Genomic DNA, 27,640 nt, shown 5'->3' on the forward strand with positions numbered 1-27,640 from the left:
ACTTTGCTGCAGCAATAATTATCGAAGCTGCCTACCAATTATTGCCCCTGTGGCGGCAACCAAGCTGCTATTATACAGAACAGAAATACTGCTTCCGGTGGTGGACTCATCGCTGACAACCCTGGCGACAAGAAAAATATATCGCGCCAGCCAGCATTTTGGCACGCCACACTGTGGCCAACAGTGTCGCATTTGTCGGTTTGCCACGGCAACGTTGCCACCGCTCGGCAATTATGCATCGACTGCAGACAGTAGACTCTACAGCTAACCCCCTATAGTTTACGCGGCAAACTTCGCGGTCGCATTCATTAAGTAGCGGTGCCTGCGTCATCTTAGCTGTGACTGCGCCAACCTTTCCTCATTGCATCGGCCTTAGTGAAGTGACTGGAAAGTTGCTGTGTGGCCCCTCGAAACAGCTGTAATTTTGCTATTTTTCGTGTGTGTCAATTGGCCAAAACCGCGTAATTTGTTTCGGAAATCATCCTTTTACATCCAATCGGAGAGGGTTTCGCGAAACATCCAGGTGGGGGGACTGGCGCCTACAGTCCCGCCCAGACCGAAGAAGGAAAGGCAGAGAAGCAACGCAAGCAGAGAGCCATGGCTTCGTCCGGACTAGAGCCCATCGACGTGGACAGCATCATCGAGAAGCTGCTGAGCGTGCGCGGCGCGCGCCCCGGCAAGCAGGTGAACCTCACGGAGACCGAGATCCGCGGGCTGTGCCTGCACGCGCGCGAGGTTTTCCTGGCGCAGCCCATTCTGGTGGAGCTGGAGGCGCCCATCAAGATTTGCGGTGCGTTACGACATCGTTTAGGCCCCTGAAAAGGTCGCTGGACAGGAGGGGGCGTATATCCGCTGGAACGAGCTCGCTAACGCTGTTTCTGCGCGCTACAGGTGACATCCACGGTCAATACTATGACCTGCTGCGTCTGTTCGAGTACGGCGGCTTCCCCCCGGACGCCAACTACCTGTTCCTCGGGTTAGTTACTAGCGATGCGTTAGATTTTGCGGCTGAGAGGAGAAATCTGACTTATTCTGTTCTTATACAGAGACTACGTGGACCGTGGCAAACAGAGTCTGGAGACCATCTGCCTGCTGCTGGCTTACAAGATCAAGTACCCAGAGAACTTTTTCATCCTGCGTGGCAATCACGAGTGCGCTTCGATCAACCGAATCTACGGTTTCTACGATGAATGCAAGCGCCGCTACAACATCAAGCTCTGGAAGACCTTCACGGACTGTTTTAACTGCCTGCCTGTGGCTGCTATTGTGGATGAGAAGATCTTCTGCATGCACGGCGGTCTATCCCCCGAGCTTAGTCAGATGGAACAGATCAAGCGGTTCGTGCGCCCCACAGACGTCCCCGATACGGGTCTGCTCTGCGATCTGCTGTGGTCCGACCCGGACAAGGACATTATGGGCTGGGGAGAGAACGACCGCGGTGTGTCGTTCACGTTCGGTCCGGATATTGTGAGCCAGTTCCTCAAGCGCCACGACCTCGACTTGATCTGCCGAGCTCATCAGGTGGTGGAGGATGGCTATGAATTCTTCGCCAAGCGTCAGCTGGTCACGCTGTTCTCGGCACCTAACTACTGTGGCGAGTTCGACAACGCCGGCGCGATGATGTCGGTGGATGAGACGCTTATGTGTTCGTTCCAGATCCTCAAGCCAGCCGAGAAGAAGCAGCGTTACGCTTACAACGGGCTGGGTACGCAACGTCCGGCGACGCCGCCCCGGAAGTAGGAGGAGCGCTCGAACAACGGGCAGACTCTCGACTGACTTAAGCAGCGAGAGTCGTCTCGTTGCCTGGCCTTGCATAGTCATCCCACCCACCCATACATGTGATTTGATTTTATCGATATGATAGCGCGAGCTCGTTTGATTGAACAGGCACCCTCTTCCTTCTTCTTATGCATGAGTAAAACAGCTTTACTGGACAAGATCACAGCCACATTGTGACAACAACTACAGCTTAACGACGCTGTTTATCAGGAAGGTGGCCTTTTGTCAACTTCTCCACGCTGGAGTCCAACATGTGTACTTTGTAAAGTGATCCTCACGATGTCCTGCCAAATTGGAACAAGTAGCGGCGTTGGTTGTTCTCGATACACATCGCAGCTGGTCATTTCACTCCATCGGTAGCAAAGATCCCGAATCGGTAGCTCTTGCAGTTGTTGCGAAGACGTCGGCAACACCTAAACGTGATGACAAAGCTCCAAGCTACTGCGAGTCGCAACGATAATGCGATCGTGTTTTCTTTGGAGCGGAATGCGCTCTCTCCTTCGTACACTATTCTACGCTTTCTGTACGTGGGAATATGTGGAGGCCAAAGCATCGGATATAGTGGCCAAAATCCCATTCAACTGAGGCGGCGACGAGAGGAAGCTGAAGCCATGTACTCGAAGTTCGATAGGTAGATACGTAAAGCGGCTCACTGCTCAGCCATCCGCCAACAAGATAACACAACGTCGCAGCACTCTCCGCCACCACGACGTCGGCGCGCGTGGCTCCACGCCGCGAAAATTGTAGCGCCTTCGTGACGATGAGCAACAGACGCGTTCATCGATCTCGAGCCACAATTCATCAGCCACACGTCACAGGAATCGTCCCGGTTCTGACCAGCTGAAAACCGTCACAGCCTTACCGTATCATGTGCGAAATGAAGCACATTTTGTCATCAGCCGTTAATTAATTATTAGAACACTAATGACATTCTTTTCTATTTCATTCAACCATACTGATCCATTATATACTTAAGGTTATAAATTTTAAATTCTTATTCGAGTGCACATCGCGTGCGGTAAAAAACTAGTCGGGAGAGAGCTGACACAAGGGCAACGACGCACTCACAGTGAAATCCGTCCCGATCGATGCAGCTCCTGGGCGCCATGAAGGGCGTGACCGCGCCGCCCAACGGCAACGCGCTCTTCTCGGGCGTGTCGCTGCGCTCTCGGCGGCGGCGTACCAAGCCCGACGAGGACGGTAGCGGACGTGGCGGCATCAGTATCGGCTTCCGTCGCAGCTCCAGCGCCAGCGGAGACAGCAGCAGCGCCATGGACACGCCGCCCGCCCCCGTGGAGATCCGTCCGCGAACAGCCACCCGCACGACGCCCACGTTCAACCCTCCAGTGTATCCCAAGCATGACGTAGCGGTGCATGGCTCCATGCCATTGGATACAATTTCCAAGAGCGCGCCGCCCCATGTGGCAGTGCGGTACGGCGACACGATCCGCCTCTTTGCACGCAGTAAATACGCCTGCGTCGAGGACTCGGGGGGATATGTGGGTACATTCGAAGGCAATAAGCGGTTCCTGGCCTCCAAGAACCCGCAGAAGCAGGACGAACTGGCCTGCATTCCACCCATTGCTGCATGTGGAGCCAAGCAGTTTAAACCTTCAACGTTTGTCATTTTGTCCTACTGCGGACTGGGCGTCGGAACGCCCGTAAGCTACGGAGACGTCGTGGTGCTCGTGGATGCTGACGGACGAGTCTGGAACAACAAAATGGGCGTCGGCCCCAGTACCAAAAATGGGTGCTTTGGTCCAAAAGAAGCCAATACGCCGGGTGAAATGTACTTGTCGTTCTACCAGCTCCAGACAGGAGAAGAAGGAGACGACGGCAGCTCGGAGTCGTCCGATGAAGAAGATAATTTCCTATTTTTCAGTAATTTAGCCAAGACGACCAAGACGATGGCGGAAACGACGTTCGGTAAACCGACTCAAGTGGAACTGCATTTGGCTACAGCTGCGTTACGGACGATGGGCAAGGTTATGTATTATGGGGACCGCAACATCATCATCGACGTGGCAGACTCGAACCGAGTGCGATCCAAGTTTAACCGCGTTATCACGCACTTTAGCAAACAGCAGGAGTCGGCACCAGTGCAGGGAGGATTCCTACGATGTGACGGTCGTGGCAAAACGATTTTGTTCGAGATGCACGGCCAGGAACTCCCTACAATCAAGGCGATCGATCTTAAGGACGTTAAGAAGGAGGATTTAAACATTAACGACCCGGATATGGACGTCAAGAGAGCAAATGAGAATGCACTGCAGACTTCAAGTGCTCGGGTGTTGGTGTCCACGAGAACGGACGTCGAAGTTGGCAGTCCGCTGTTACTACAGGACGTACGTCGCTCGATGGTATTGGTACTACGCTTCTCAGACGGCGGACGGGTGCGTGTACCGTGCGAGCGGTTCTTGAAGCATGAAGGTCGGGCATTTTATCGTGTGGTGCTCAATGGAAAGCGCCCCATGCGTGTTCTTGTTCGTGCTACCCGCGCGTTGGGTCGAAAGAAAGTGGATATTCGAGGCACATTCCGAGGCACTTATCGGCAGATTTTCAAGCTTTCGTGTGGTATCGTTCTTGCGTATTTGGCTGCAGCGTCGGTGTTCACACACGTGTTTGGGTCGATGGTGGTTCTCCCCGCTATCTACGTTGGTCTTGTTGCTGCTATTGTGGTGTTTTTGGTCGAAGTATTCTTCCCTGGCAAGGTGGTCACGGCCAGGCAGTTAAAACCGGCGGATGAAGAGCATTCACGCTACTTTCTTGGAAACTGGAACTTTACGGTCGTGGCGCTAGAAGCCTCAGAGTCGGAACGACTGGAGAAAATCGATAGTGAAATGAAGTCACTACAGAAGATGGCGTCAATGAAAGTCCCACGTGCCTTCCTGGTTGCAGAAAGTGGCGATGTTATCAAGGCGACTGAGCGGTATGAGGCCACGCTGGCGTGGAGGAAGGAAGTGATGGCAGATTCCATTCTATCCATGCCACAAACGCACTATGACACAATCAAAGCGTACGTACACGTAGACACTCTGGATGTTGTTTTAATTTCTAACTTGTGGTCTTGTACAGAAATTACACGCAGTTCCTCCACAAGCACGACAAACTTGGCCATCCTCTGTATATTGAGAAGGTCGGTTCGATCAACATCCCGCAACTTAAGAAACTCGGAGTCTCACAGGACACACTCTTCAAACACTATTTATTCGCCATGGAGTTCACGCTCAAGTACGCGGCGCATCAAATCTGTCCGTGTGACGCGTGTGCTGCAAGTGAGACGCAGAAGATGTGCATCATTCTGGACGCGCGAGGCATCGGCATGCGCGATATGGGCGGAGAAGTGTTCGAGTTCATCCGTCGTTGCACGGGTGTGATGCAGCGGCATTATCCGCAGCGGTCGTTCAAGATTTTCATCGTGAATGTGCCGTCTTGGTTCGGAATGGCGTGGAAAGGTGTGAAGCCGCTGTTGAACGAGGCCACACGCGCGAAGACTAACATTCTGACAGAGAGTGAGACTGCTGCGACGTTGCTGGAATTCATCGACGCTGATAATTTGCCGGTAGAATACGGCGGAACGTGTGCGTGCGTGGGTGGATGCGAGAATAATTCATCATATCAACTTCTTCAACAAGCGCTTGTCAAGAGTGTACAAGAGTGTAAGCCGTTCGAATCAGACGAATTAATCCAGCAGATCGAGCGTGAACGTGCTGGAGAGAGTAGATCAAGCAGTGAAGGTGATGTATCGACAGAGACCCCGGCATCGTCGCCACCTCTGATGGGACCAATCAAGCGCGAGACGTCTGCTGCTGCTGTGCTGGACCAACTCTTTCGTCTTGGAAGTAGCTGTGACGATGGCTTTACGCTTGACGGCGTAGATGATGAAGGATTTTGTCGCTCCATTCCCGCCGGATACTTTAGCGAAGAGGTTCTAAAAGCCGGGTATCTGCTGAAGCGTTCACTACGTCACAAGCAGTTCAACCCCATCTGGCATCGGCAACTTTTCATCCTGCACCCCCGATTTCTACGCTTTGCCAAGAGTTTGGACTCGGAGATTTATCAAATTGTGTCGTTGACACATGATACGGTCGTGCAGAAGACGACCAAGCAGAACAACAGCTTTGAGATCATCACTCCGCAGATGGCTGCCAATGGACATTCACTCCTGCTTTACGCCCCCACGGCGTACGTGCTGAACAACTGGGTGGACGCTATTGCAGCGACGATCGACCAGTTGAAGCTCAAGACACCGCCGGCTGTGAGCCCCGAGCGCTCGCCCATTGTGTCACCTCGCGCCAAACAGGAAGCCAGTCCAGACATCGACAACCAGCCGACAAATGCGACGGAGTGAACGTCAAGACGCCATGATAGATAGTGACGTACCCGTGTGAAAAAATGTAAAAAACGTTTGAATCGTTTCTTTGGCAAACTCTTTTGGCACCTTTTGGCAAGTGCAAAACTTCATTAAAAAAAACTCAGTTGCCAAGAATCAGACCAAGGACAACTGGGAGCAGCACTGCGCGCATGTTGTGGCACAAGGTGCATGAGGTTAGTACAGCGCCAATTGGTAGCCGATACGTTCAGCACGTGCTTACGAATCCGCTGCTTGTGGTGTTGATCAGAAAGGCTCACATTCAGGTCGGATAGGCAAAGCAGACGCCGCAAGTAATAACCAGAGGAAGGAGATTCCGTCGGCGTTCCTGGTAGCGGAGAATGGTAACGTCGCCAAGGCGATGGAGCGTTACCGAGCTACGATGGCATGGAGGAAGCAGATGAAGGTCGACAACATCCTCACGACGCCGCAGGCGCACTACGACACCATCAAGACGTACGTGAGCTCCCCGGCTCACCCATTGCGATGCATGAATAACATTGTTCTTTGCCACTTATTTGCTGCTTTAGGCACTACACGCAGTTCCTCCACAAGCACGACAAACTTGGCCATCCTCTGTACATTGAGAAGGTCGGTTCGATCAACATCCCGCAACTTAAGAAACTCGGAGTCTCACAGGACACACTCTTCAAACACTATTTATTCGCCATGGAGTTCACGCTCAAGTACGCGGCGCATCAAATCTGTCCGTGTGACGCGTGTGCTGCAAGTGAGACGCAGAAGATGTGCATCATTCTAGACGCGCGAGGCATCGGCATGCGCGATATGGGCGGAGAAGTGTTCGAGTTCATCCGTCGTTGCACGGGTGTGATGCAGCGGCATTATCCGCAGCGGTCGTTCAAGATTTTCATCGTGAATGTGCCGTCTTGGTTCGGAATGGCGTGGAAAGGTGTGAAGCCGCTGTTGAACGAGGCCACACGCGCGAAGACTAACATTCTGACAGAGAGTGAGACTGCTGCGACGTTGCTGGAATTCATCGACGCTGATAATTTGCCGGTAGAATACGGCGGAACGTGTGCGTGCGTGGGTGGATGCGAGAAAAATTCCTCGTACCAGCGGCTCCAACGAGCGTTGGTTGAAAGTGTGTTGGAGTGCAAAACGTTCGAGTCCGAGGAGCTGGTCCGTACCATTTCTCTTGAGCGTTCTGGCAACAGTTCCCCAATCAGGGAAGATACGACGCCATCACCGTCGTTGTCGCGTTCTTCTAGAGGATCGATCAAGAGAGAGTCATCAAGCACCGTTCTGGACCAGCTTTTCCGTGTCGGTTTGGTGCGATCGCCAGGACGATCGAACAGTTAACTCATGACGTGATCACTGTGTGTGGCCATTTCGAAAAAGTAGATTAGAATGAACAATACGTTGGGTTTAAGAAATGAGATCAATTTGTAGAAAAGGCATTCTAAAACCGTTTCTTGTTCGTGCGATGCTTCGATCCGCTTGACGTCCGTTCGAATGCCACGAAGCAGTTTTGAAGTGGGAGCGTTGGCGCAATGAAGGACTGCAACGTAGCTACTCAGACACGCCGTGCACGTACATTCTGGCAGAAGTTTCCGGAGGTATGTACACAGATCACCTTCATACCTTACCGGTGTTGCTGCGAGCAAACTAACCCGGCTGATACGTTTTTGTAGAAAGAGGCTTTGAATCAATACTGGTACTCAGTGGATACTGTCGCTACGCTTGCCAAGGAAGCCATCGTAGAGACACCGGAAAGTGGCCGCATTGCCTTTTTGTCGACTCCGAGTGTCTACTTTGCGGTACAGTCACAGCAGAACGACGACTCAAACCAACGCGAATGTTTTCTGTTTGACGTGTGTACATTTCACCAATTCAAGTAGAGATTGCCATTCCATGTTGACCATTGTATGTTGGTGTTTTCCAGTTCGACTCCAAATTCGCATCCGAAGGAGAACATTTTGTCCCTTTCGACTTTAACAAACCCAAGGAGATCCCAACGAAGCTGGTCAACTCCTTCGATTTCGTCATAGTCGACCCTCCTTTCATCACTAGGGAAGTTTGGGAGCTCTATGCGAAAGCTGTCAAGCTACTACTGCGTTCGAAGGACAGTAAAATTCTCCTCACCACCATAGGTAAGCAGAAATCTGAGATAATGATAGTTGACTATTCTACTCACATGGTTGTTCCGGTAGAAGAGAACGCGACTATGATATACGAATTACTAGGATGCCGCTCGCAAACGTTCAAACCGTCCATTCCGCACTTGGTTTACCAGTACGCACTCTTCACAAACTATGGATCGCCAGCACTTGACTCTGTCAACCCCGAGATCGACTACGACTAGCATTTGCCATAGCTACATGCACTACCGATTGTCAAAGAAATAACACGAATAGTTCTTCAATATGTTTTGGTCTAGATCGAAATTGGTTTCAACTGCTCCTTGAAATAGACGCTCACCTGCGCCGTCGTCACTAAGCTGCAGTGCTCAAGCTCGTTACTCAACGCCCGTCCTCATCTTTCTGCATCTTGGCACGTGCTCAAGGTGTCCAGCAATACCCTGTTTCATTTCTCTCAGTACTTGACACAAGTCGCGCTACCATGCAACGAATGCTGTCGATCACGAGGGTAAAGCACATTGGACAGAGTGATAGGAGTTTACACAAAGGGAAAGACAACAAGTCTGGACCTTTGGATCAAACTCCAACATCGCCTGTATCTACCGTTGATTCGATCTCGCCACCATCACCATTAGAGGCATGGGGTACCTTTGAGTCACCCCCAGCGCCACCTCCTTCCCCGGTTATTCGAGCTGCGTCTCACTCTCCATCAAGTATCCGACCAACACTCAAAATTGACGCCGAACAAACATCCCCAATGCCATCACCTTCTTCGAGTCCAACCTCATCGAGACGGTACACTGGAGGTCTCACATATCGTCTAAAGCACTTAGTGTCCAAGGAAAAACGTCGGTTCTCCTCCGACGGCTTCGACTTGGACTTGACGTACGTCACCCAGCGTCTTGTTGCTTTGGGTTATCCGGCGGAGATGATCGAGGGCATCTATAGGAACCACTATCGCGACGTCTTTCGCTTCTTCGAACAGCGTCATCCTGGACGATACCGCGTATACAACCTATGCGTGGAGCGCCGCTACGCACCCGATGAGAAATTCCACGGACGTGTAGCCGAGTATGGCTTCGAAGACCACTGTCCACCACCGTTGTCGTTGCTGCTCCCGTTCTGTCGCGACGTGCATGTTTGGTTGACGACAAACCCCGAAAATATCGTGGCGGTGCATTGCAAAGCTGGCAAAGGCCGAACGGGTGTCATGCTGTGCGCCTACATGTTGTACGCCCGGATATGGCGTTCCGCTCACGGAGCACTCGAGTATTTTGCTGCTGCACGCTCGAAGAAATTGCAAGGCGTAACAATTCGGAGCCAACGGCGGTTCGTTGGCTACTTTAGCGAACTTTGTCGTCGCTCAGAAAGTGCCGATGACCTCGAAGAACTCGGATCGTACGAGGACGAAGAAGCTCGTGAGCGAGCGATGACATTGGCAGACTATCATACGCAATGGCTGCAAGAGACTCAAGCATTACTGGAGGCTACGTCACCACGAGAGACAATTGGATCTAAGCTACGACCGCACGCCGAGCCTGTGCTGCCTGCTCGTGTCAACCTCGTGTTAGTTGCGGTCGTGCTGTGCGGCGTTACTGGTCATAAGAAAACGAATGCTAGTGCTGCCGAGTGGCGCGTTCGAGTGGAGTGTGGAGCTCTTCGGCCCCGTACTGCGGTCTACGACCTGATCGGCAGCTTCCAGCGTCAACTACGCCCCTGCATTGACGGTGACAATGGCAAAGAGGTCTTAGAACTGGAAATGCGGTGCAACCCGGTGCTCGTTTGGGATGAGGTCAGGGTGGAACTCCGACGACGATCCGGTAGCGCGTTGGGGCACTTTTGGTTCCACACCGCGTTCATTCCTCAAGTAGATGGTCATTTTGAGCTGATGCTGGAGAAGAGCGAGATTGACAAGATTGCAAAGGATGCCAAGCACGGACACAAGAAGTTCGCACCAGAGTTTGCAGTGCGTCTGCGCTTTGAGTTGGCAAAGGAGCAAGTCGTGGCAAAGTCGGATACATAGCGTAACGAAGGAAGTAGGCATTGCGTAAGTGATTGCAAATGAGCTAAAGTGTCGTGGTGCATCGGATTCAACCACAGATCGCCGATGTCCCCCTGAGCGTGCCGGGCTCTATGATAGAGCGACAAGGGACACCGCACCACAGAGGCTCTATGCCATAGACTATGGCGCGTATCGGACTCGTTTGATAACGACTGATGTGGTGTCAATGACGCCACCATCAGGCAATCGCGCCGAGACAAACCAACGAGTTCCTTATAAGAGCGTCTTTGCCAGCTTTTTTACCTCGCAGACGACGACGAAAGAAAGTATCTTTGCGTCTTTGGCTCAAAGGCCAGCGTACAGCTTTAGCAATTTAGGACCCGTCTGATTCAGACTCTGGAAGCCGCTCATCGTGCCGTCGAGAGCTGCAGCTGGAGACGTAGATTCGAGGTAATTTGTTGGCTCGACTCTAGCTCTGTCCAATGGAAAGTGTCCATGGTGACAAGCAAGCATCCCATCATCACTATCGATTCAACAGGACAGGAGTCTTGCCAGGACCGCTTTGCCAGGACAACAGCGAGCTGTCCAAGTGACGGCGATTCTCGACGCAAACAAACTCGAAAATGAGGAGACCTGGGCACGCCAAGCCAGCCACTGAGTCATTGGTTGCCACCCACTGAACATTGCTGGAGCAAAGAGAAGAAAGAGAGTTTAGATAGAAGAAGGTCGGTGGAATATCCTGTAGTGGAGACCACTGACTGGCCCGGGCTTCAGATGGCGGAGCCAAAGCTTGACCGCAATCAGATTTGTAGATAGCTTTAGAACTTGTCATCGACTGGCGACAGCAGAACGCAATGCTGGTAATCCTCCACCGCACCGCATTGAAACTGCTGCGATGGATTGTTCCTTTGCCGTGCGATCGGCGCCAAGTTGACGCAGTTTGGTCGCGAACGTCATGTTCGGAACTCGCTACGTGTTCTGTACACCTCGCATCAAGTCCGGCTTTGAAAACAATCCCGCGACGTATTATAACACTGTCTAAACTTTCGACGTTGACAGAAGACTCTGGGCGTCACGCAGGTCGCACTTTCGACGAAGACGTTCGCTTTTGCAACTTACTGCCAGCGTCGACACCTTCTTCTCCGTCTTCTTATGGCAACAAGAATTGTTACCTCTCTTCATTCATTGCGGGAGTCAGCGTACAGACAACCCTAACGCGTCGTCCCTTGCACATACAATTTAGTTTTGGGCGCCTTCGAAACAGCTATTTGGGCGGAACACACTGTCCGGTCGCAACTGCCCTCTTTTGACACTCGAGCAAACTATTGCATGCAACGCCGGGCCATTCCGTGTTGGTTTGGGCTGTCGCGTCGTTGGGTGTCGGTTCAAAAATACAATCACGCGGTCGACGTTCGCCAGGCAGAGACGCTCCATCACTCGCTCAAACTCGGTCCCGCCGTCAGAGAGCGACACCGTCGACCATGGGCTTCTGTCTGTCCAAGTGCCTGCCCGACAGCGACATGGCGGCCGAGCTCGAGGCCGAGCTGGACGAGACCAGCCACAGCTACGTGCAGCAGTCCACGGAGCAGTCCACGTTCGGCACCACGTCTTTATTGGCGGTACGTCTCGGCCCTTTATTGCCGCGTAACGTTTCTTAGGCGACTTATTGCTTCATTTAATTCACACAACAGGCCGACGAAGTGGTGTGTCTCAACGTGATCGGCGAAGGCCCGTCGGGTGTCATCTACAAGGGCTCGTACCGTGGTTCGGTGGTGGCCGTCAAGAAGATGAAGATGATCTCTCTTCCGTCCAAGCCCTCGGCCAGGGAAAATGTCGAGATGGAGCTCGAAGTGGAGGCCACACGCATGGGAAGTCTACGTCACCCTAATACAGTGCTCTTCATGGGCGCGTGTCTGCAGGAAGATTACTTCTGTATCGTCAGCGAATACTGTACGCGCGGTTCGTTATTCAACGTGCTGCACGCCCCCAAGGCCTCGGCTTCCAGTAGGAGCAGACACAAGCGTAAAGGCTCAGAACCGCTCTCAAGAGCAGCATCTGCAAGTACAGCCAGTGCACCAGGCGGGACCAGTGACCCGATGGCCAAAAAGAAGGTGAACCTCAAGTGGAGCTTGCGGATACGACTCGCGCTTGGAGCGGCCAGAGGACTGCTCTATCTGCACAGCGCAGACCCACCTCTTGTCCACGGACAACTCAAGAGTACCAACATTTTGGTAGACGATTCGTGGAACGCCAAACTCGCGGACTTTGGCACGCGACGTGTGGCGGAGGCCGTGGGCTTCGATAGGAGTAGAATGGACAGCATCGACGAGCGCTCAGCGTTGCTGCGATGGACAGCGCCTGAACTGCTCAAGTTAGGTGAGGAACGAGTCCATAAGGGAGCATTCCCGAGCGACAGCACGAGTCCGCAGGCCGTGGACATCTTCAGCTTCGGACTCATCATGTGGGAGCTCACAACAGGAGAACTGCCGTACGCAGACATGCACTCGAACGCCGAGATCAGCGAGTATGTGCTGTCGGGCTGCCGACCAATTATGAAGCCCGGTCAGTGCAATATCAAGTGGGCGGAGCTCATGGCTCGATGCTGGTCGCACAACCCGTCGCGGAGACCGAGTGCCGCCGAGATCGTGTCGTCACTCGAGAGCATTAGCAAGGCCGATGCCATTGCTCAGTCCGCTAAAAAGGAGACGCGCGTTGTCAACAGCAACCGCGCCGACTACCGTTTTGCAGAGAAACCTCGCTCCAGATCCACGGGACCGTCCAAGTTTAAGAGCAACGTGCGTGTCGTCGTCTGAGTGGACTCGTCAGTTTTGCTGGATTGCTATGCCGTCGTGTGTACGATATGAGGCGCGTCACCACGTGCTGGACGCATCGGAAGAAGATGCAGCACTAAAAGTGCTTCACGGCAAGTCGATCTGTACCGCATTAGGCGGGCACGTGATGACGAGTATGGAGCTCGCAGCACGGTGGAAACTACAGATACTGCACGCTTTTTGACGCGGCGAACAGGACGCCACTATGTAGCTAGTCAATCAACCCCCCCCTAATATTAAATTGCATTGGACACTGATTGTAATTCATTGCATCTCGTCGTCTGGCTTGGCGAACGGTGTGTGGTACTTGGCGACGTGCTCCTCGAGGAACTCGTCACGCAGCATGATTGAGATGCGATGCGTGCGGTTCACTGGCACTTCTCCTCTAAAGACCTGTGCGCCAGGCAGGATCTCGTGCGTGTAGTGGTAGCGGACTCTTCCGGTCATCATGTACATGGATCGACGCTGCAGGTACGCGTCGATGACCGAGTCGCCGTGTTCCTCCTTGAATCTCATGATACTGGGCGATAGCAGGTTGATGCCGGCTACTACGCGGCCTGAGAACTTGATGGAGTCCACATGAGGCTTGATGTAGCCGTCCTCGGCCAACTCAATCACATGGACAGCTGGGAAGTAGGTGAGGTCTCTGGGTAGAATGGCAACCTCGCGGACCTTCTGGAGAATACGCTGTGTCTCGGTGGACCAGCGCGAGCGCTCCATCTCCTTGTACTTGATGATGACGTCGTCCCAGTGATTCTCCTCGAAGCGGCGGCGCTTGAGAATGCGCGCACACTCGTCCGACAGAACCTTTTCCTCGTCATCCGTGATCACGTCCAGCATAAGCTGCAGGTCGTCTTCGCTCACCAGCGGGTCATGACAGTGCGTCGCATCCAAATTGTACACATCCTGCCACAGTGATTGCGAGGGAGGTGCAGCCACGGCGGACGAGCTTAGCAGTCGTCGTAGCGGCACCAGCGAGCAGCGCAGAGGCCTCAAGCTCAGCATCTTGGCCAATGGGCCATTGCGTGTCTGCACTACCTGCCGGAACTAATTCGTAAGGTTTTAGAAGTAAAATGCCATCTTTTAATTTTAATCTGTCTGGGTCTGAGTCCGAATCTGTGGGGGCCGGATCAGATGCATGTGCATGTTGGCGGCACTGTAAACTGCGTCGAGGCGTTCGCGGGGCACTTGCTCGATTTGGAACTGCTTGTCGGACAGCAGTGAGAAGAAGGAGTCGCCTCGGTCTCCAGCAAAGCGAGCCTCGTGCGCGGAAACGATCAGCGTGTCAGGATGCGATAACTGCACAATGGTCTGTACCAGCTTCTGAGAGATATCGCGATGGCCGTATACCAGGTCTGAGCACAGGATGACATCGAACTGATGCGACTCTAGCTCGTCGCCTTCGCCCCACATTAATCCCTGCGCACGGACGTTACCGGAAATGCAGCCGAGTTTCTGATTCCGCTCGACGTTAACTTGGATCCAGGGGACTGCCATGGGCTGCGATGACGAGCACGTGAGCAGTTGATCGAATTATCATCATTAACCAGGGACTCGTACCATGTCGGTCAGCACAACCTCCTTGGCACCAAGTGCAGCTGCAGCCAAACCCGGCACACCGATGCCGCAGCCCAACTCAATCACGCGCTTGTTAATGAAAAAGCTCGGTGAGAAGTACGCGTCGTTGGCCAGGAATTTAGCCAGCACCAAAGCGCAATCCCAGACCTTAGCCTGCTGACCCTGTTTCTCCTGAAAGACAACTTTCTTGTCGGCACGGAGCTCAAGCGCGCTCTCCGTCACCATGTCTTTATCAGTGCCTTGAACACGTCGCTGTCTGGCTGCCAGTCCCCATCCTCGCTCCGCGTACTGCTCCACGTATCGCGCAGCCTCTCGACGTTTTGCTCGCTGTGTTTCTGTCTCCTTAAAGAGATCATCGCTCTCCATGCGACCGAAGAAATCGTCCTCATCGGAGCTGCTCGCGTCGTCGATGGTGCTCATATTTTTCCAATTTTGACTGGATTGGAATGACACCCAAAAACTAGAAATTGCTAAAATAGTCCAAGCTACGAAACTCAAGTATTACGATAGCCAACGCAAGGTGCAAGATGGACGCGACGTTGGCAACGTTCGACACCGTCGAGACGGCGGACTGTGTGGAATCATGCCCCGTGGCAGGCTTCGAGTCATCGATGGTGGTGGCTACCTACCAGCTCCACAAGGCGGCGGAGATTGGCGAGAAGGAGGACCGGCGTAGTGGCACCATTCAGCACTTCCAGTTGAGTTGTGACGACGCTGCCAGTACCGACGGCGCAAATGTTTCGGTGCACAAGCTGGAGGGAATCACAACATCCAGCGGCATCTTCGACATCAAGTGGAACACGGAGGCCATGAACGGCAAGGCAGTGCTGGGTGCCGCCACGGCTGGTGGCTCACTGGAACTATACGAGTTAGCTCGCGAAGGTGACGTGCAGACGCTGCGTCACTCGGGGCTAACCACCGACACGAACGCTGAATCCATGTGCCTGTCGTTGGACTGGAACAACCGTGTCCACTCAAGAGCCCAACCTTCCATCTGCGTGAGCCACTCGGACGGGTAGGGATCACATTGCAAAAAACCTGTGCTTCAAAGACGCTAACATTGTGCTGTGTGTGATTCTTGGTGGCAGCGCACTATCGGTCTGGGATCTTGCACCGCACGGTATCATTCAACAAGCCAAGGTATGGTCGCACCGGTTTCCGCTTGAGTAGCGGCAACCCCTGGTTTGTCGATGGGGTCTTGAGACGCGCTTGATGTAGAGCATCCTTGATGAAACGATGCCTAACTGTTACTTGATTGCTTTGACTTTAGTGGCGTGCTCACGACCTGTATGGCTCGCCCATTGAGGCGTGGATCGCGGCCTTCAACTGCCACGACCCGAATGTGCTGTTCTCGGGCGCAGACGACGCTGCCATGAAGGGATGGGATTTACGCGTCGGCTCCGCAGCGCCGACCTTTAAGAACACGCGGCAGTACTCCATGGGCGTATGCAGCATCCAGTTTCACCCGCATGACGAGCGTTTAGTGGCTGTGGGTAGCTACGACGAACACATTGCGATCTGGGACCATCGTAATATGACGCGCCCGCTGGCCGTGTACGGCGCAGGTGGCGGCGTCTGGCGTCTGAAATGGCATCCAGCTGAGCATCGCAAGGTAGAGCACCAGAAAGCGAGATCTAATTACCGGTGATGATGCGCTAACCTCTCACCCCCGTCTCTGTTTTACAGGAGCTGCTGCTGGCTGCTTGCATGCACAACGGCTTCCAGGTGTTGGAGCTGGCGGAGGACCAGACCGAGCTGGACAAGGCGACGAGCTACGACCGGCATGACTCGCTTGCGTACGGCGTGGACTGGTGGTTGCATCCGGCTGCGCTACAAGCGAAAGCACCCGTGGTGGGATCGGCCTCCTTCTACGACCACATTTTTCATGTGTGGCGCCAGCCAGTTACTTGTTGTTGAAGTTGCATACAAAAAGCAAGTCATTCGTACAAGACAAGTTCCGCTTCAGAAACCGTTCAATTATAACCCATGTGATTCTATTTTCATACGGTGGTCTAATTATAACCCATGTGATTCTATTTTCATACGGTGGTCTAAATAGATTCTGACGAGATGACAACTTCAACGTCTTGTTGCTAAAAAAAAAACGAGAAGTTCCGTTGCCCAACGCTCGACGCTAGCTTAACTGTATCCACTGGCTCGAGTGTGTACATGCACTCGATGTCTGTGCGCCAGTCTTGTGCCCTGCCACAATCGAATTCGCGACCGAGGACACTCTTCGTCCAGCGTTCACGCAGGCTTCCTCCGATGCCCGTCCCCGCCTCCTCCGCTGCGACTTCATCACCGCCCAATACTAACAGTGGCGTGCTGCCCAAGGCCAGGATGTCGAAGCTCCCTGTTGCGTTCGGCTCTCTTACAACCTTTTTCCACCATCACCCGACTCGGATTCCTAGTCGAGACGACGACAGCCGAGTCGAGGAAGATACAAGTCTCCATCAACCGAGTTGCGAAGGCAAAAATTGCAAACCGATCACATCCATTTCCAGCCCTCGGCCGCGGACCTGGCGTGGAGCGCGATAAGACTCGCTTCCAGAAACTAGGAGCGGACAAAAAGACCAGTTACGTGTTGGTGAACGCCGACAGCGAGAAGAAGCAAGTACCTACCTGTATCTAATTTAATTTTGACGATTTTTTTTTTATTGCATCGACTTTGGCAACGTGTACAAGATCTCGCCAAGCTATCGAAAGCACCAAACATGTACTGCTCAAACAAAGTATCGGATTTGGTTGCATAGCGTACGACTTGGCACTGCAAAGCTATCAGTGTTGTTGGGCAAGCTTTGCTGGCAGCACCTGTTGTGTGGATCATCGGTGACGATTCATCACAACTCTGTAATTCTGGTGGTGTGTACTTGCACGCGCAGCGGACATAAAGCGGGCTACGCTGCCTGCGTCAGGCCAGTAGAGAGGCGAGAATCTGCCGCTCTCAATGACTGAGTCAGTCTGAAAGGTGATGTCCTGCGCAGTGCGCAGGAGGTAACCTGATAAGTTTGCCTTTGACAATCAAGCTGAACTGGGCCGTCGCTGCGATAGACAGGTAAGACCAAAAACTCGAACCAAATTTCAAATGCATCGATAATAAAGCTGAGGATGAACTTTAGCATGTCTGGGTCAACACATATTTTGTTATAGCCGCGATGGCTGCTTCGTGCAGCATGCTGTTCACTAAAACTTTAATTTACCCGCACTAACTCAAATTATGTTGGAAGCAACCTCCCCCCCCCCTTCGAAAAAATGCAAAAAATGAAATTACAATGTGAACGCTTCAGCACACAGCACAACAGCAACGTCTCCTACAATGTGCGCAAACCGAAGATACGAAATAAATTAAACGCGAAATCTAGCTACGCAAAACCATCAAAAAAACATCAAGACGATAGTATCGATCACGGTAGCGCTTTACTACATGATAGCGCTTTCACGCTCACTGCGTAGTCCCTATCTTATTGCCGAAGTGCAGGCTCTCATCGTATGAAAAGTCTGACCCATTTTGGACTATAATTTTGTGCCCGAGATGGGCAAGTGTGCCCATCCCAGTTCCCTCGTTTGCTGACCAGCCACTGGTGCTTCGAATAGAGGTCCTGTAACTTTTCTTGTGGTCTCTAGAAACCTGGACTGGATCAGTTCTCCAGTTCTGGACACATAAAAAGGCGATTCATAGACTTCCAAGTCAAATCGACGCAGCCGCTCGAGGGAAGTATCCGCTAACACCGGCATAGTCTCTTCAAGTATGGGTGGTTAAACGGGGAGGGGCTCCGTCGACACGAGGTCAAGCAAGCAACCCTGCGAGCAGGTCATTGCTGGCATTTGCACCTCGAACTTCGAGTCGAAGGTGACGGGATACGTACACGCCCACCCACCGGCGGTAAACAACTCGCTGGTCCGTCATTCCCCATTTCGCCTCCTACCTCTCGCACTCTCAGGCGACCCACTCACCTCGCCACCTTATGCAGTACAGTGCAGACTTGGACCTCATCAGTTCGTCACCTTCCTCGCTCTACACCGAGGACGAGGTGTTGACCTTCAAGCAGGAGCTGGCCTCGGTCTCCGGCGCGTCACCGACAGGCTCCAGCAGCTCCAACTCGACGCTCGCACTCACGTCCATCAGTGACACGACGCTGCTCACAGCCGCCGATATGGACGATGATATCTTCGGCGCTTATTTGGGCTCTTCCGGCTCCGCTCCTGACGCCCCCACGGGTTCATACCTAGATCTATACTACTCGACGCCTACGACGCAAGCTCCTCTGGGCTTCCCGCCCTCAGCAGTGAGCAACGGCCTCCCTCCGTCTGGTGCTGGCACTCCGTCGACCACGAGACAAAGCGGCGTTAAGCGCAGCTACGACAGGATGGCGACGCCCTCAACTAATGACAAGACGTCTCCCACGACGGCTGTAGCCACGTCCATGTTGGCTATGCGCTCGAAACCTCAGAATCCGGTGGTGCACACAGGAGGCAATACCGTCAACATCGGTCGACGGAATACACCGCCAGCTACTGGAGTGAAGAAAGAACAAGAAGACAGTAATGCCACGACGGCCACTAAGAAGACTAAAGTATCACGTGAACGGCAACTTAAGATCAACGCGGCGTCTCGACGTTGCCGTAAGAAGCAGAAATTGGAGCTCCAGTTCCTTCGCACGCACGTCGTGGAGCTCCAGGCAGCTCTAAAGGACCAGGTCAACTACTTACAAGGCCAATTATCGCAACAACAACGCGCAGCTCGTCTCTCTCACTTCGTAGACGACAGTATGAGGAAAGTGGAGGAGATGAGCTCTGGAGCGCGCCCAAGTCCGGCAGCGACGCCCACGGCTCCGCTCGTGTCCTTCAGCTCGGATCTCTTGCCGTTCAGGACGGAAGATCACAGTGGAGAAGACACAGACGGCACACATAGTAACGATCCTGTCAACCACATTGAGACTGACGATGCTAGCAGCGTCCACACGATCGACCCGGCCACAGGCTACTCGTTAAGTGACGAGCGTAAGAAGGAACTGCTCAATATCGCGTCCTTCGTACGTGTAAACATCAGCTTGGAGAGCAGCAGCTTCGCACCGGAAGTGATCTCGTGTCTTCCGATCGAAATGGACGGCTGGCAACTGCGTCTCGCTATTACAGAGAAGAATTACACGATCCACAACCAGAAATTCTTCCCGTGTAATGTCAGGGACATGTTCGACTTCTGCTGGGAGACGAATGTGGCTCAGAAGATCTCCATCAAGCACGGTAAGAAGCACTACGTTGTGGTTACTCCGCTGGATCAAGACGTGGCTCACGTGTACTCCAAGACCACGGGAAAATGGTCATTGAATGTCCACGGAGTCCCCAATGTCAGCTACAACAGCATCGTGTGTCGAAGATTCATGCCGGAGGAACAGCGGGCTATTATTTGTCAACAGAGCGTCTTGGAGGAGCGCGATTTCCAGGATGAGACCACGTTACCTTGGCTCTTTAAGCGGTGGGTTGTCTTCCGGCCACAGGTCCAGGACGGCGTCGAAGGAACTTTTGTAGAGGCCTATCGCACCGCCAGCTACGCCACTGGGAGACTCATTTACAAGGAAAACAAGACGTACGACAGCTTCTGCGAACACTTGATCCGACGCTACGCCGAGTCCAACTCGCTCTTGGAGCGTATGATGGCCCAGGACAAGCGATTCGCGCACGCCTTCGACGCTAGTGTGCGCTCGGGCGCCGAGGCTGAGTCAGCCACTGTATCCGACCGCATGATCAAGGATCTGCTGCTCTTCTGAGCCAATATTTAAATGCATTTCTTGGCGATAAGATGTGTCTAAGTATCTATTCACAAAATGTGCTTAAGGCCTGCTATCACTGTGGTGTCTATGGGTTTTGGCAGGTTAAAGGTACATGTGTTTGTTCCTGGGCTTGGGCAGTGGCGTCCACGTGACGTCGAATGGACGAGGCACCTCGCTGAGAGCACGTTGCTCGTCGGTCATATTCTCCTCTGCCTCGAGCCACTCGGCGAAGTATTCCTCGAGGGTTTCTGACACTTCCATGACGTTCTTTTTCTTCTTGTCGCTTTCTTCTTCCTCTTCATCATTGTCTTCATCGTCGTCGTCTTCATCCACGCCAAAGCACAAGGGATCTTCTTCATCTTGAACTTCTTCTTCCTCACGTGCTAACTGCTCCTCTTCCTCTTTTTTCCTCTCCTTCTCTTCGTTCTTCTTCAAAGTCTTCTTGAGCTTCTCGTATTCGCTAAACAGCACCGCCTCTCTCTTTGAACGATCCCGACGACACTTCATCTTGCTCACATGGTCATTCAGCAACTCAATCACTTGTGCAGCCTCCACGAACGACGGGAAGCGCAGATCCAAGCGCCCGTTAGTGACCATTACGCCACGAGGCACCAAGCCAGACACATTCATGTTCAGACCAGCCTTAGTGAGGATTCCATTCACCTGATGCACCAATTCTCCGACTGTCGCACCGTACGGGACGTTCATAAGGGTGACGCCCGAGTGCTTGTCCACTGAAGACGAGAAGACCGGACGATACTCTTTCCAGCCGGCCATCATCACGCCAAAGATCTGCAACGCGCGCATCGTCGCCTTACGACAGGCGCTTTCCGAGTCAAACTCCACCACAGCTTGGTACGGAGTCTTCTTGTCGCTCGCAATAATCTTTTGCTTGTACTTGGACATCTTCATGTCCTTGAGTTCCCTGCCCTTAGGCAGAGCGTCGTCCGATTTGGTCCTTTTGGCTTTTTTCTTCTTCTTCTTGGGCTTCTCGTCATCCTCTACTTCTTCTTCGTCTTCTTCTTGTTCATCTTCTTCGTCATCCTCTTCATCATCCATTTCTTCATCTGGCGACTCGGGTGGGCCATTAATGGGATTAGAAAACAGGAAGAAGCGCTTGACGCCTCCCACATGAGCCAGCGCGTTCTCTAAGTGTTTCTTGGTCACACCGTGCGGTAGATTACGGTAGAACGCGCAGTGTGAAGACTGCCACGCGGTCTCCAGACGCTCGCGCCCAGCGTCATTCAACGGCTCCAATACACCTCGACCACGCAACAGCTTCCTGGAGTGACGCAACTTGACGCGGCAGATCGTAAGTGTCTCCACTGACAATTGTTGATACACTTCCTCGAACATGGGCATGATGGCCTCTGCATCACGAGGACCGAGCGTCTTACGCACATCCAACAGGAACGTCTCTCCGAACGTGGTGCGGTTCGGTCGCCATGCCAGCTTGTACTTGAGGAAGCGAGTGAAGAACATGTGATACTTGCGGTCGTCCAGCACCGACACGATGTTCCACGCCGTCGTAATGACCTTCTCATGCTGTTCTGGAGTCAATTTCTTGGAAATCGATTGAGTCGGCTCCACTTCGTCGATATCGTTGATCAGAATGTGACCCACACGCATACGTGTCTCCAGTAAAGCTCGAATAATAGCCTCGTTTCGCATCTGATGGTGTTGCAGCGCAGTCGTCGCTACTTCCGAGTCAAAGTCCTCGTACGTGGCGTTATCACCCGATAGAAACGGCACAAGCTCCGATAGAAGCTGTTCGTGGTACATATCTGGGAACGCCGTCTGGATATTGCACACCATTTCCTGGAAGATCTTACGGTGCAGCTTGGAAGTCTTGACCGACGCCAGCATCGCCACGAGCATCTTGGAGATCGTTTCATTCGACAGCTCGGTCTTCATAAAGTCCACAATACCTTGAGTCTGTGACAGTAGCATACGGAAGTCAATACGATCGTTTTCCAGGTTGAATTCCTCCCACTCAGCGTCGACAGCGTCGATATCCTCGTGCTCGTCCTTCGGAGACTGTTTGTCCAATCCCAGCATGTCAGCGTAATGCGCATATCCCTCCATGTCCAGCACCTTGCGGAAATCAGCCTTAACCTGCCATAAACTGGACTTGGAGCCACGGTTAAACCCTGCGGCGGGGCGCTGCATGAGCTTGAGCGAGTTTAGACACGCCAATCGACAGTAGCAGAACACGATGCTCACAAATTTTGGGTCAGCTACCAAATCTGGGTGCAATCCCATGATCTGGGGCACCACAAAGTCCTCTGTAGTAGCTTCTGTCTCGTTGCTAACGTCCGTGTTCTCCTCGATTGCCTCGCCGCCCATTCGAGAGTCAATTTCGAGCTGGTCAATGACGTCGTCTCTGCCCTGTAGGAAGGCGAGCATGTAGCCGAACTCCTTCTTGTTATTCTCTCCAAATCGTGTCTCCAAAGAGCGCAAGAACTGCTTCCTTGAGAGGCCAGTGACGCGCGGGAGCGTCGCGTACTGGGCAATACGGTGGATAACCTTGCCAATCTCCAGCTCCGACATTGAATGACGCAATACAGCCATGATTCGCTCGGCTTTGGCTGTCGCTTCAGCTCTGGATTCCTCACGGATGCTGTCGTCTTCCTGGTATTCGCTGCGCTCCTTGTACTCTGCCTCGCTGATGGGAAAGCCAATGCGTTGCGCCGTGAACTCCACGTCCTGCTGCTGATGTTGCTCATCTTCATGGTATGACGCAAGAAATTGCAGCGTCTCGGACTGCGTGTGCTCACTGCTGCCATTGTGGAAGCCATTGACATGTGGTGTAGACGCGGCTGAGGTGGACGGAGCTATGGAGCCACCCAGAGGACGCTTCGCAGGGTCTGTAGCGTCGCTGAAGGCGCGAACGAGAAGCTGCAGACGCTGCTGGCGATCGGTCTGAGCGCGTAGACGCCGCAGGGCCAGCCGAGTCGGACGCAGCACGCGCATACTTGTGGTGGCTAGGCGAAGAGCTACGTTGGCCAATGATGGACGAAAGCGGTGGCTAGTGGATAATTCGTGTTTCGAACACTAAATATGATGAGGAAGAGGTTGGAATGAAATTTCTAAACGTATTTCTAAATGGCTACTGTGAAAGAGACGTTATCTTGAAGAGACACAGTCAACATGGCGGACGACGCCAAGACCAACAAGCTAAACCGCGAGCTGCTGCGCTGGATACAGAGCTTGGACTTGGCCTACTCCATCAAGAACGTGAAGCGGTGCGTCGAGGCCTGAGATTTATACTTGTTTTACCACTCGAGCTATAACACGAACTGTCAATGACAGAGATTTTGCCAATGGGTTCCTGGTGGCGGAGATTCTATCACGCTACTATGACAAAGACATCAGCATGCACTCGTACGATAACGGCATTGGAATGAAGGTCAGGAAGGACAATTGGGACCAATTGATCAAGATCTTCGGCCGCTTTGTGGACCTGGAGCCTCTGACCAACAAAAGTGACATCGACGCTATCGTCCACTGCCAGAACGGAGCTGCAGTCTCATTCCTTACGAAACTCTATCAATGCCTGACTAAGCGTACTGTCCAGCCAACTGCCGTGGCTCAACCTCCGACATCAGGGAACGTAGCAGCGCCAATGAGCATCGCCAAGAGCTTGGATACAGTGGAGGAGATCCCTCCGTACGCCAAACCCACCAACTCGGCATTTATTCGAGACAAGATGCGCGAGCCTGAGATCGCCGAGATGCAAGACCAGACGCAGATCAATCGTAAAGTGCGTGACATTCACTCACAACACGAGGAGACGCAGCATCTTGAACGCTTGATGACAGACACACCCGATCGCTATCCAGCGATCCGGAGTGCCAGCAAAGCCACGGTGTTGCGTGGATCTACTAAACCTGTTCGAAACGACGACAGCAATCCGGTGCTAATGACGCAGCAGATTGTACGTGAGGTGCAGATCAAAACGATCAATCAAAAGGGACTCGAGAAACTACGCGCAACACGAGAAGCCAAGAAGAATGAATCCCTGGGTCACTCAGGCTCCAGTGGTCTTCTTGGAGAGACTCGCGGGGTCGCCTCCTTCGACGCACGCGGTGTGAGTGGCAGCAGTCCGGAACTTATTCAGAAACGTCGGCCTTTGGATCTGCTGAATGAAACAATAGCACGTAAACTTTCGAGTATGGGACTTACACTACAACCACGTGGAGGTAAGGATAAATTTGAGAGCTTCCTGGATAGCGCGTACGAAGGAAACGTTTTTGGAGAGCACGAGTGTACGGAGGTTCTTCACGGTATTGAAGAAGAAGTTGAAGTACTTGCGTTGGCTTTCTTGGATTTCCCACGAGAATTCTGGAAGTTCGTCGGTCTCATGTATCCGTTGCTTGCTGAGTACGACGAAGGGCATATCCTGTTTCAGACCACAGTAAATCTCTTCGTTGTATTTGGACAACAGTGCGTTCGTCGGGATGGTACAGCCGCTTCACTCTTTATGCCCGAGTTCTTACTACCAAAGTTCACGACAATTCTCAGTCGATTTTTCAACAAGCGAGCTCCACTGCTTCGTATACTGTACGCGTTCTTGCCTAATTTAGTGCTGGCTCATATCCAAGCGATCAAACAGTTGCGCGAGGCTTTGGCAGATGACATTCCACTGTTCATTCATATGCTTGCTGTTCTGATTGGTATGGAAAGTGAACTAGATGAAACCATTGTCGATCTATACCATTATTACTGCTGTATCGGACTGGAAACTCCGTGTGAGAAACTACGAGCGGCCTGTTTGTCCATGTTGATCCCATTCCTCAACTACGACGTGAATCTAGTAGTAGATCTGCTGCCACGCTTGACTCAACTCTCGTCTCGACATGCGTGGTGGGAAGTGAAGGCCCAACTTGTCGTCGTTGCATCAGCTTTTCTCCGCGTTGTACCAACTCAACGGAATGAAGAAGAAGAGAACGGTGACACTAGAGTATCAGAGGAGCCAACACGAGATTTTACTGAGCAGATCGAATTGTGTTTGACCATCATCGAGCGTGAATTCCATCCTGAAGCCAGTCTCAACTTGAGACGAGTTGGATTATCTTGTCTCTCGAGGAATCTCGAGCATTACCAGGAGCTTGTTCCGCTATACGTCGACGTGTTGCTGAGTCTTCCAGCAGCTGTATGCCACGCAATGCTGGACACTAAAACCATCAGCGAAGCAGCTTTTGAAGACGAGGATGAAGGCACGAAGTCATCTACTGGAATCGAGAACCAGTTGCCTATTCGAGGTGCTTCTGGTGCAATGTACCAACTTCTGCCGTTGGTAACTCATTGGGACTCGATTGCAATCGCTAAACAAGTTTTTTACGAGCACAAGAATAGTAAATCCGCTGATCCTGATGTTCTCATGGTCATGTTGAAGTGCTTTGAGCAATTACTACATACAGAGCAGCAACTCAACGTGAGAATGCTGTATGACCAAATGAAAAACTACGTAGTTCTGGGCTTTGCAAGTGTCAATACTTGTGAGCTCAGCGCCAGTATCATCAAGGTTGCCATAGCTGCTTTGGACGGGAGTGATACTGATGTTTTCCAGCACATGGCGCTTGTTGAAGCTCTGCAGAAGCTCGTGGCGAGAGATGTCGAGGACATTCGCCAGCAAACGGTAGTCAAGATGCTGCACGACGCACACGTCTTGAGACCTGTATGGGCAGAGCGAGTTAAGCGCTGTGTGAACAACCTGCAATCCAAGTGCGACACTGATACATTCAAGTCGTCGCTCTTCTCGATCGCGTTTGAAATTTGAGAATAGAAACATCATGAGGAGCGAACAACACCTTTTAACCTTCCTGAACAGAGATAATAGCTTGTCTTTCCATTTTACTACACGCTATTCTAGCTGACAAGAAAGCTCGCAATCGCTCTCTGCAACATCGAAAACGCAATAAATGCTGAGGCAGCATTTCGATCACCGAATACTCTCGTCAAAGGCGCCAACCTATTTGACCGTCACTCCAGCCTTGGAGTACGCGCAGACGGGGGGAGCTGCTCCGTTTCCGACCTTCCTGGGGGTAGCGCCGCCAATGAAGCGCGTGCATACAGGGTAGTTGGCCATCGACGTGGTAATGGTGGCCTTGGAAATGGTGCCTCGGTCATTGTAGTTCGAGTTCATTCGAATGAGCTCCGCAGTCGGGTTCACACTCACGACACCGTCCACGATAACGCCACGCTTCACCGGGCCACAGGTGCCGCAAGACTCGAACAATCGGCCTGAATTTACCATGTAGAACCCGCCACTGACAACCACAGTACCTGAGGCTTGGCCGAAGATGACTCGACGTGCCACATTTCTGGCTCCTCCGCCAGTGATGGTCGTGATTCCTGTGCCCGAGTTGACGTGCAGTGCACTCTGTACCGAGTCCTTGAACCACACGTTCACCAAAGCACAATTGTGCGTCTCACAGAAGACACCGCCGCCACCAGCAATAATCACGTTACTCAGAGTTCCACCAGCCTGTACGACGAACACGGCGTTCGCTCTGGTCATTTTAGCGCCAGATTTAAAAGCCACATTACTGCGTTTGTACGTCTTCATACCGCCGTCAAACGGTGTGGAAGGACCCACCGTCCGGGGTCTTGTGAGCGGCACCATTCCCTTCGAAGTAGGCCACACTCCGACTGCGCGTTCTTCATCCTCCGCCGCCATGACCTGCCCAGGCGTGTAGTTATCGGGGAACGTTGTCGTGTCTACCGCTGCTCCTGCCAATTTGCGGCTCTCTCCATTGAGCACTACGCTGTCGAAGGTCACATCCTCGCTCATTTCCAGCGTCTCCATCGCTGTAGCAAACATACAACACCGCAACAAATTGAATTCGTCAAATATTGAGCTCCTCGTCCTTACATACAGTAACAGAGATTCTGGATCTGCTGTACCTTGCGCGGCAAACGCGCAGCTGGCCACCAGCAGCGCAAGAAGCTGCTTCATAATGCTGCAAAGTCTCCCAACGTGGTTGTGCGTCCTGAGCGCGCCCTGTTCAGCTCTTCCGTCCGCTTGTACTTGTGTGTGTTGCCCTCTCTTGACCAAGTGGCGGAAAGGAAATTGCCGCAAATCGGAGACTTTTGCCTCGCCGACACAGAGAAGGGGACTCTGCAAAGGCGCTCATGGCCTGGAACTTTGGCGGCCCCATCCGCTCCATATTCCCCTGCATCACTTTGGATGTGCTCAAACCGTT

At 52.7% G+C, this 27,640-nt stretch overlaps 12 protein-coding genes across 14 annotated transcripts; 8 read left to right on the forward strand and 4 right to left on the reverse strand.

Annotated features, from left to right (window-relative positions):
* The first annotated feature begins 440 nt into the window (after positions 1-440).
* On the forward strand, positions 441-2,087 carry PPTG_04806 (serine/threonine-protein phosphatase PP1-beta catalytic subunit). The gene is made up of 3 exons (XM_008897107.1): positions 441-790; positions 892-976; positions 1,047-2,087. The coding sequence occupies exons 1-3, from the start codon at positions 598-600 to the stop codon at positions 1,738-1,740; spliced, it is 972 nt and encodes a 323-aa protein (XP_008895355.1). The 5' UTR covers positions 441-597; the 3' UTR covers positions 1,741-2,087.
* A 724-nt stretch (positions 2,088-2,811) lies between these two features.
* Positions 2,812-7,569, forward strand: PPTG_21471 (hypothetical protein). Its single transcript, XM_008897482.1, has 3 exons — positions 2,812-4,795; positions 4,855-4,915; positions 6,743-7,569. Exons 1-3 carry the CDS (start codon positions 2,868-2,870, stop codon positions 7,469-7,471), a joined length of 2,718 nt encoding a protein of 905 aa, XP_008895730.1. The 5' UTR covers positions 2,812-2,867; the 3' UTR covers positions 7,472-7,569.
* A 93-nt stretch (positions 7,570-7,662) lies between these two features.
* Positions 7,663-8,536, forward strand: PPTG_04809 (hypothetical protein; the record flags this gene model as incomplete). Its single annotated transcript, XM_008897108.1, has 4 exons — positions 7,663-7,728; positions 7,804-7,983; positions 8,055-8,262; positions 8,323-8,536. 4 exons carry the CDS (start codon positions 7,663-7,665, stop codon positions 8,472-8,474), a joined length of 606 nt encoding a protein of 201 aa, XP_008895356.1. The 3' UTR covers positions 8,475-8,536.
* Positions 8,537-8,731: 195 nt separating this feature from the next.
* On the forward strand, positions 8,732-10,563 carry PPTG_04810 (hypothetical protein; the record flags this gene model as incomplete). Its single annotated transcript, XM_008897109.1, has 1 exon — positions 8,732-10,563. The coding sequence occupies one exon, from the start codon at positions 8,732-8,734 to the stop codon at positions 10,271-10,273; it is 1,542 nt and encodes a 513-aa protein (XP_008895357.1). The 3' UTR covers positions 10,274-10,563.
* Positions 10,564-11,594: 1,031 nt separating this feature from the next.
* PPTG_04811 (TKL protein kinase) lies at positions 11,595-13,350 on the forward strand. Its single transcript, XM_008897110.1, has 2 exons — positions 11,595-11,871; positions 11,944-13,350. The coding sequence occupies exons 1-2, from the start codon at positions 11,734-11,736 to the stop codon at positions 13,063-13,065; spliced, it is 1,260 nt and encodes a 419-aa protein (XP_008895358.1). The 5' UTR covers positions 11,595-11,733; the 3' UTR covers positions 13,066-13,350.
* Positions 12,307-14,139, reverse strand: PPTG_04812 (hypothetical protein). The gene has a single exon (XM_008897111.1). It carries the CDS (start codon positions 14,086-14,088, stop codon positions 13,348-13,350), a length of 741 nt encoding a protein of 246 aa, XP_008895359.1. The 5' UTR covers positions 14,089-14,139; the 3' UTR covers positions 12,307-13,347.
* PPTG_04814 lies at positions 14,053-16,872 on the forward strand. 2 transcript variants are annotated; one of them, XM_008897113.1, is made up of 4 exons: positions 14,053-15,676; positions 15,750-15,801; positions 15,932-16,273; positions 16,348-16,872. In XM_008897113.1, the coding sequence occupies exons 1-4, from the start codon at positions 15,189-15,191 to the stop codon at positions 16,576-16,578; spliced, it is 1,113 nt and encodes a 370-aa protein (XP_008895361.1). In that variant the 5' UTR covers positions 14,053-15,188; the 3' UTR covers positions 16,579-16,872. The 2 variants fall into 2 exon arrangements, with proteins under 2 accessions (XP_008895361.1, XP_008895362.1); XM_008897114.1 differs by having other exon boundaries at positions 15,932-16,872.
* PPTG_04813 (hypothetical protein) lies at positions 14,140-16,188 on the reverse strand. The gene is made up of 2 exons (XM_008897112.1): positions 14,644-16,188; positions 14,140-14,583 (listed from the first exon to the last, which is right to left on the reverse strand). The coding sequence occupies exons 1-2, from the start codon at positions 15,079-15,081 to the stop codon at positions 14,173-14,175; spliced, it is 849 nt and encodes a 282-aa protein (XP_008895360.1). The 5' UTR covers positions 15,082-16,188; the 3' UTR covers positions 14,140-14,172.
* Positions 16,873-18,419: 1,547 nt separating the features above from the next.
* Positions 18,420-20,561, forward strand: PPTG_04815 (hypothetical protein). The gene has a single exon (XM_008897115.1). It carries the CDS (start codon positions 18,627-18,629, stop codon positions 20,427-20,429), a length of 1,803 nt encoding a protein of 600 aa, XP_008895363.1. The 5' UTR covers positions 18,420-18,626; the 3' UTR covers positions 20,430-20,561.
* PPTG_04816 (hypothetical protein) lies at positions 20,411-23,475 on the reverse strand. Its single transcript, XM_008897116.1, has one exon. The coding sequence runs from the start codon at positions 23,403-23,405 to the stop codon at positions 20,535-20,537; it is 2,871 nt and encodes a 956-aa protein (XP_008895364.1). The 5' UTR covers positions 23,406-23,475; the 3' UTR covers positions 20,411-20,534.
* An 80-nt stretch (positions 23,476-23,555) lies between these two features.
* Positions 23,556-26,270, forward strand: PPTG_04817 (hypothetical protein). Its single transcript, XM_008897117.1, has one exon. It carries the CDS (start codon positions 23,809-23,811, stop codon positions 26,212-26,214), a length of 2,406 nt encoding a protein of 801 aa, XP_008895365.1. The 5' UTR covers positions 23,556-23,808; the 3' UTR covers positions 26,215-26,270.
* On the reverse strand, positions 26,243-27,636 carry PPTG_04818. 2 transcript variants are annotated; one of them, XM_008897119.1, is made up of 2 exons: positions 27,342-27,636; positions 26,243-27,245 (listed from the first exon to the last, which is right to left on the reverse strand). In XM_008897119.1, exons 1-2 carry the CDS (start codon positions 27,391-27,393, stop codon positions 26,407-26,409), a joined length of 891 nt encoding a protein of 296 aa, XP_008895367.1. In that variant the 5' UTR covers positions 27,394-27,636; the 3' UTR covers positions 26,243-26,406. The 2 variants fall into 2 exon arrangements, with proteins under 2 accessions (XP_008895367.1, XP_008895366.1); XM_008897118.1 differs by having other exon boundaries at positions 26,253-27,636.
* Positions 27,637-27,640: the final 4 nt, after the last annotated feature.

Source organism: Phytophthora parasitica (genome assembly GCF_000247585.1).
Source record: "Phytophthora parasitica INRA-310 unplaced genomic scaffold supercont2.5, whole genome shotgun sequence".
NCBI lineage: Eukaryota > Oomycota > Peronosporomycetes > Peronosporales > Peronosporaceae > Phytophthora > Phytophthora nicotianae.

Bases quoted from the DNA above. Each gene is read 5' to 3' on its own strand.
- PPTG_04806 (XM_008897107.1), top strand. From the start codon at position 598: ATGGCTTCGTCCGGACTAGAGCCCATCGACGTGGACAGCATCATCGAG. The intron at 791-891 runs GTGCGTTACGAC...TGCGCGCTACAG, and splicing joins GGCGCCCATCAAGATTTGCG to GTGACATCCACGGTCAATAC. The intron at 977-1,046 runs GTTAGTTACTAG...GTTCTTATACAG, and splicing joins GCCAACTACCTGTTCCTCGG to AGACTACGTGGACCGTGGCA.
- PPTG_21471 (XM_008897482.1), top strand. From the start codon at position 2,868: ATGCAGCTCCTGGGCGCCATGAAGGGCGTGACCGCGCCGCCCAACGGC. The intron at 4,796-4,854 runs GTACGTACACGT...GGTCTTGTACAG, and splicing joins CACTATGACACAATCAAAGC to AAATTACACGCAGTTCCTCC. The intron at 4,916-6,742 runs GTCGGTTCGATC...TACATTGAGAAG, and splicing joins ATCCTCTGTATATTGAGAAG to GTCGGTTCGATCAACATCCC.
- PPTG_04811 (XM_008897110.1), top strand. From the start codon at position 11,734: ATGGGCTTCTGTCTGTCCAAGTGCCTGCCCGACAGCGACATGGCGGCC. The intron at 11,872-11,943 runs GTACGTCTCGGC...TTCACACAACAG, and splicing joins GCACCACGTCTTTATTGGCG to GCCGACGAAGTGGTGTGTCT.
- PPTG_04812 (XM_008897111.1), bottom strand. From the start codon at position 14,088: ATGCTGAGCTTGAGGCCTCTGCGCTGCTCGCTGGTGCCGCTACGACGA.
- PPTG_04813 (XM_008897112.1), bottom strand. From the start codon at position 15,081: ATGAGCACCATCGACGACGCGAGCAGCTCCGATGAGGACGATTTCTTC. The intron at 14,584-14,643 runs GTACGAGTCCCT...TCGTCATCGCAG, and splicing joins AGGTTGTGCTGACCGACATG to CCCATGGCAGTCCCCTGGAT.
- PPTG_04814 (XM_008897113.1), top strand. From the start codon at position 15,189: ATGGACGCGACGTTGGCAACGTTCGACACCGTCGAGACGGCGGACTGT. The intron at 15,802-15,931 runs GTATGGTCGCAC...CTTTGACTTTAG, and splicing joins GTATCATTCAACAAGCCAAG to TGGCGTGCTCACGACCTGTA. The intron at 16,274-16,347 runs GTAGAGCACCAG...TCTGTTTTACAG, and splicing joins ATCCAGCTGAGCATCGCAAG to GAGCTGCTGCTGGCTGCTTG.
- PPTG_04815 (XM_008897115.1), top strand. From the start codon at position 18,627: ATGCAGTACAGTGCAGACTTGGACCTCATCAGTTCGTCACCTTCCTCG.
- PPTG_04816 (XM_008897116.1), bottom strand. From the start codon at position 23,405: ATGCGCGTGCTGCGTCCGACTCGGCTGGCCCTGCGGCGTCTACGCGCT.
- PPTG_04817 (XM_008897117.1), top strand. From the start codon at position 23,809: ATGCACTCGTACGATAACGGCATTGGAATGAAGGTCAGGAAGGACAAT.
- PPTG_04818 (XM_008897118.1), bottom strand. From the start codon at position 27,393: ATGAAGCAGCTTCTTGCGCTGCTGGTGGCCAGCTGCGCGTTTGCCGCG.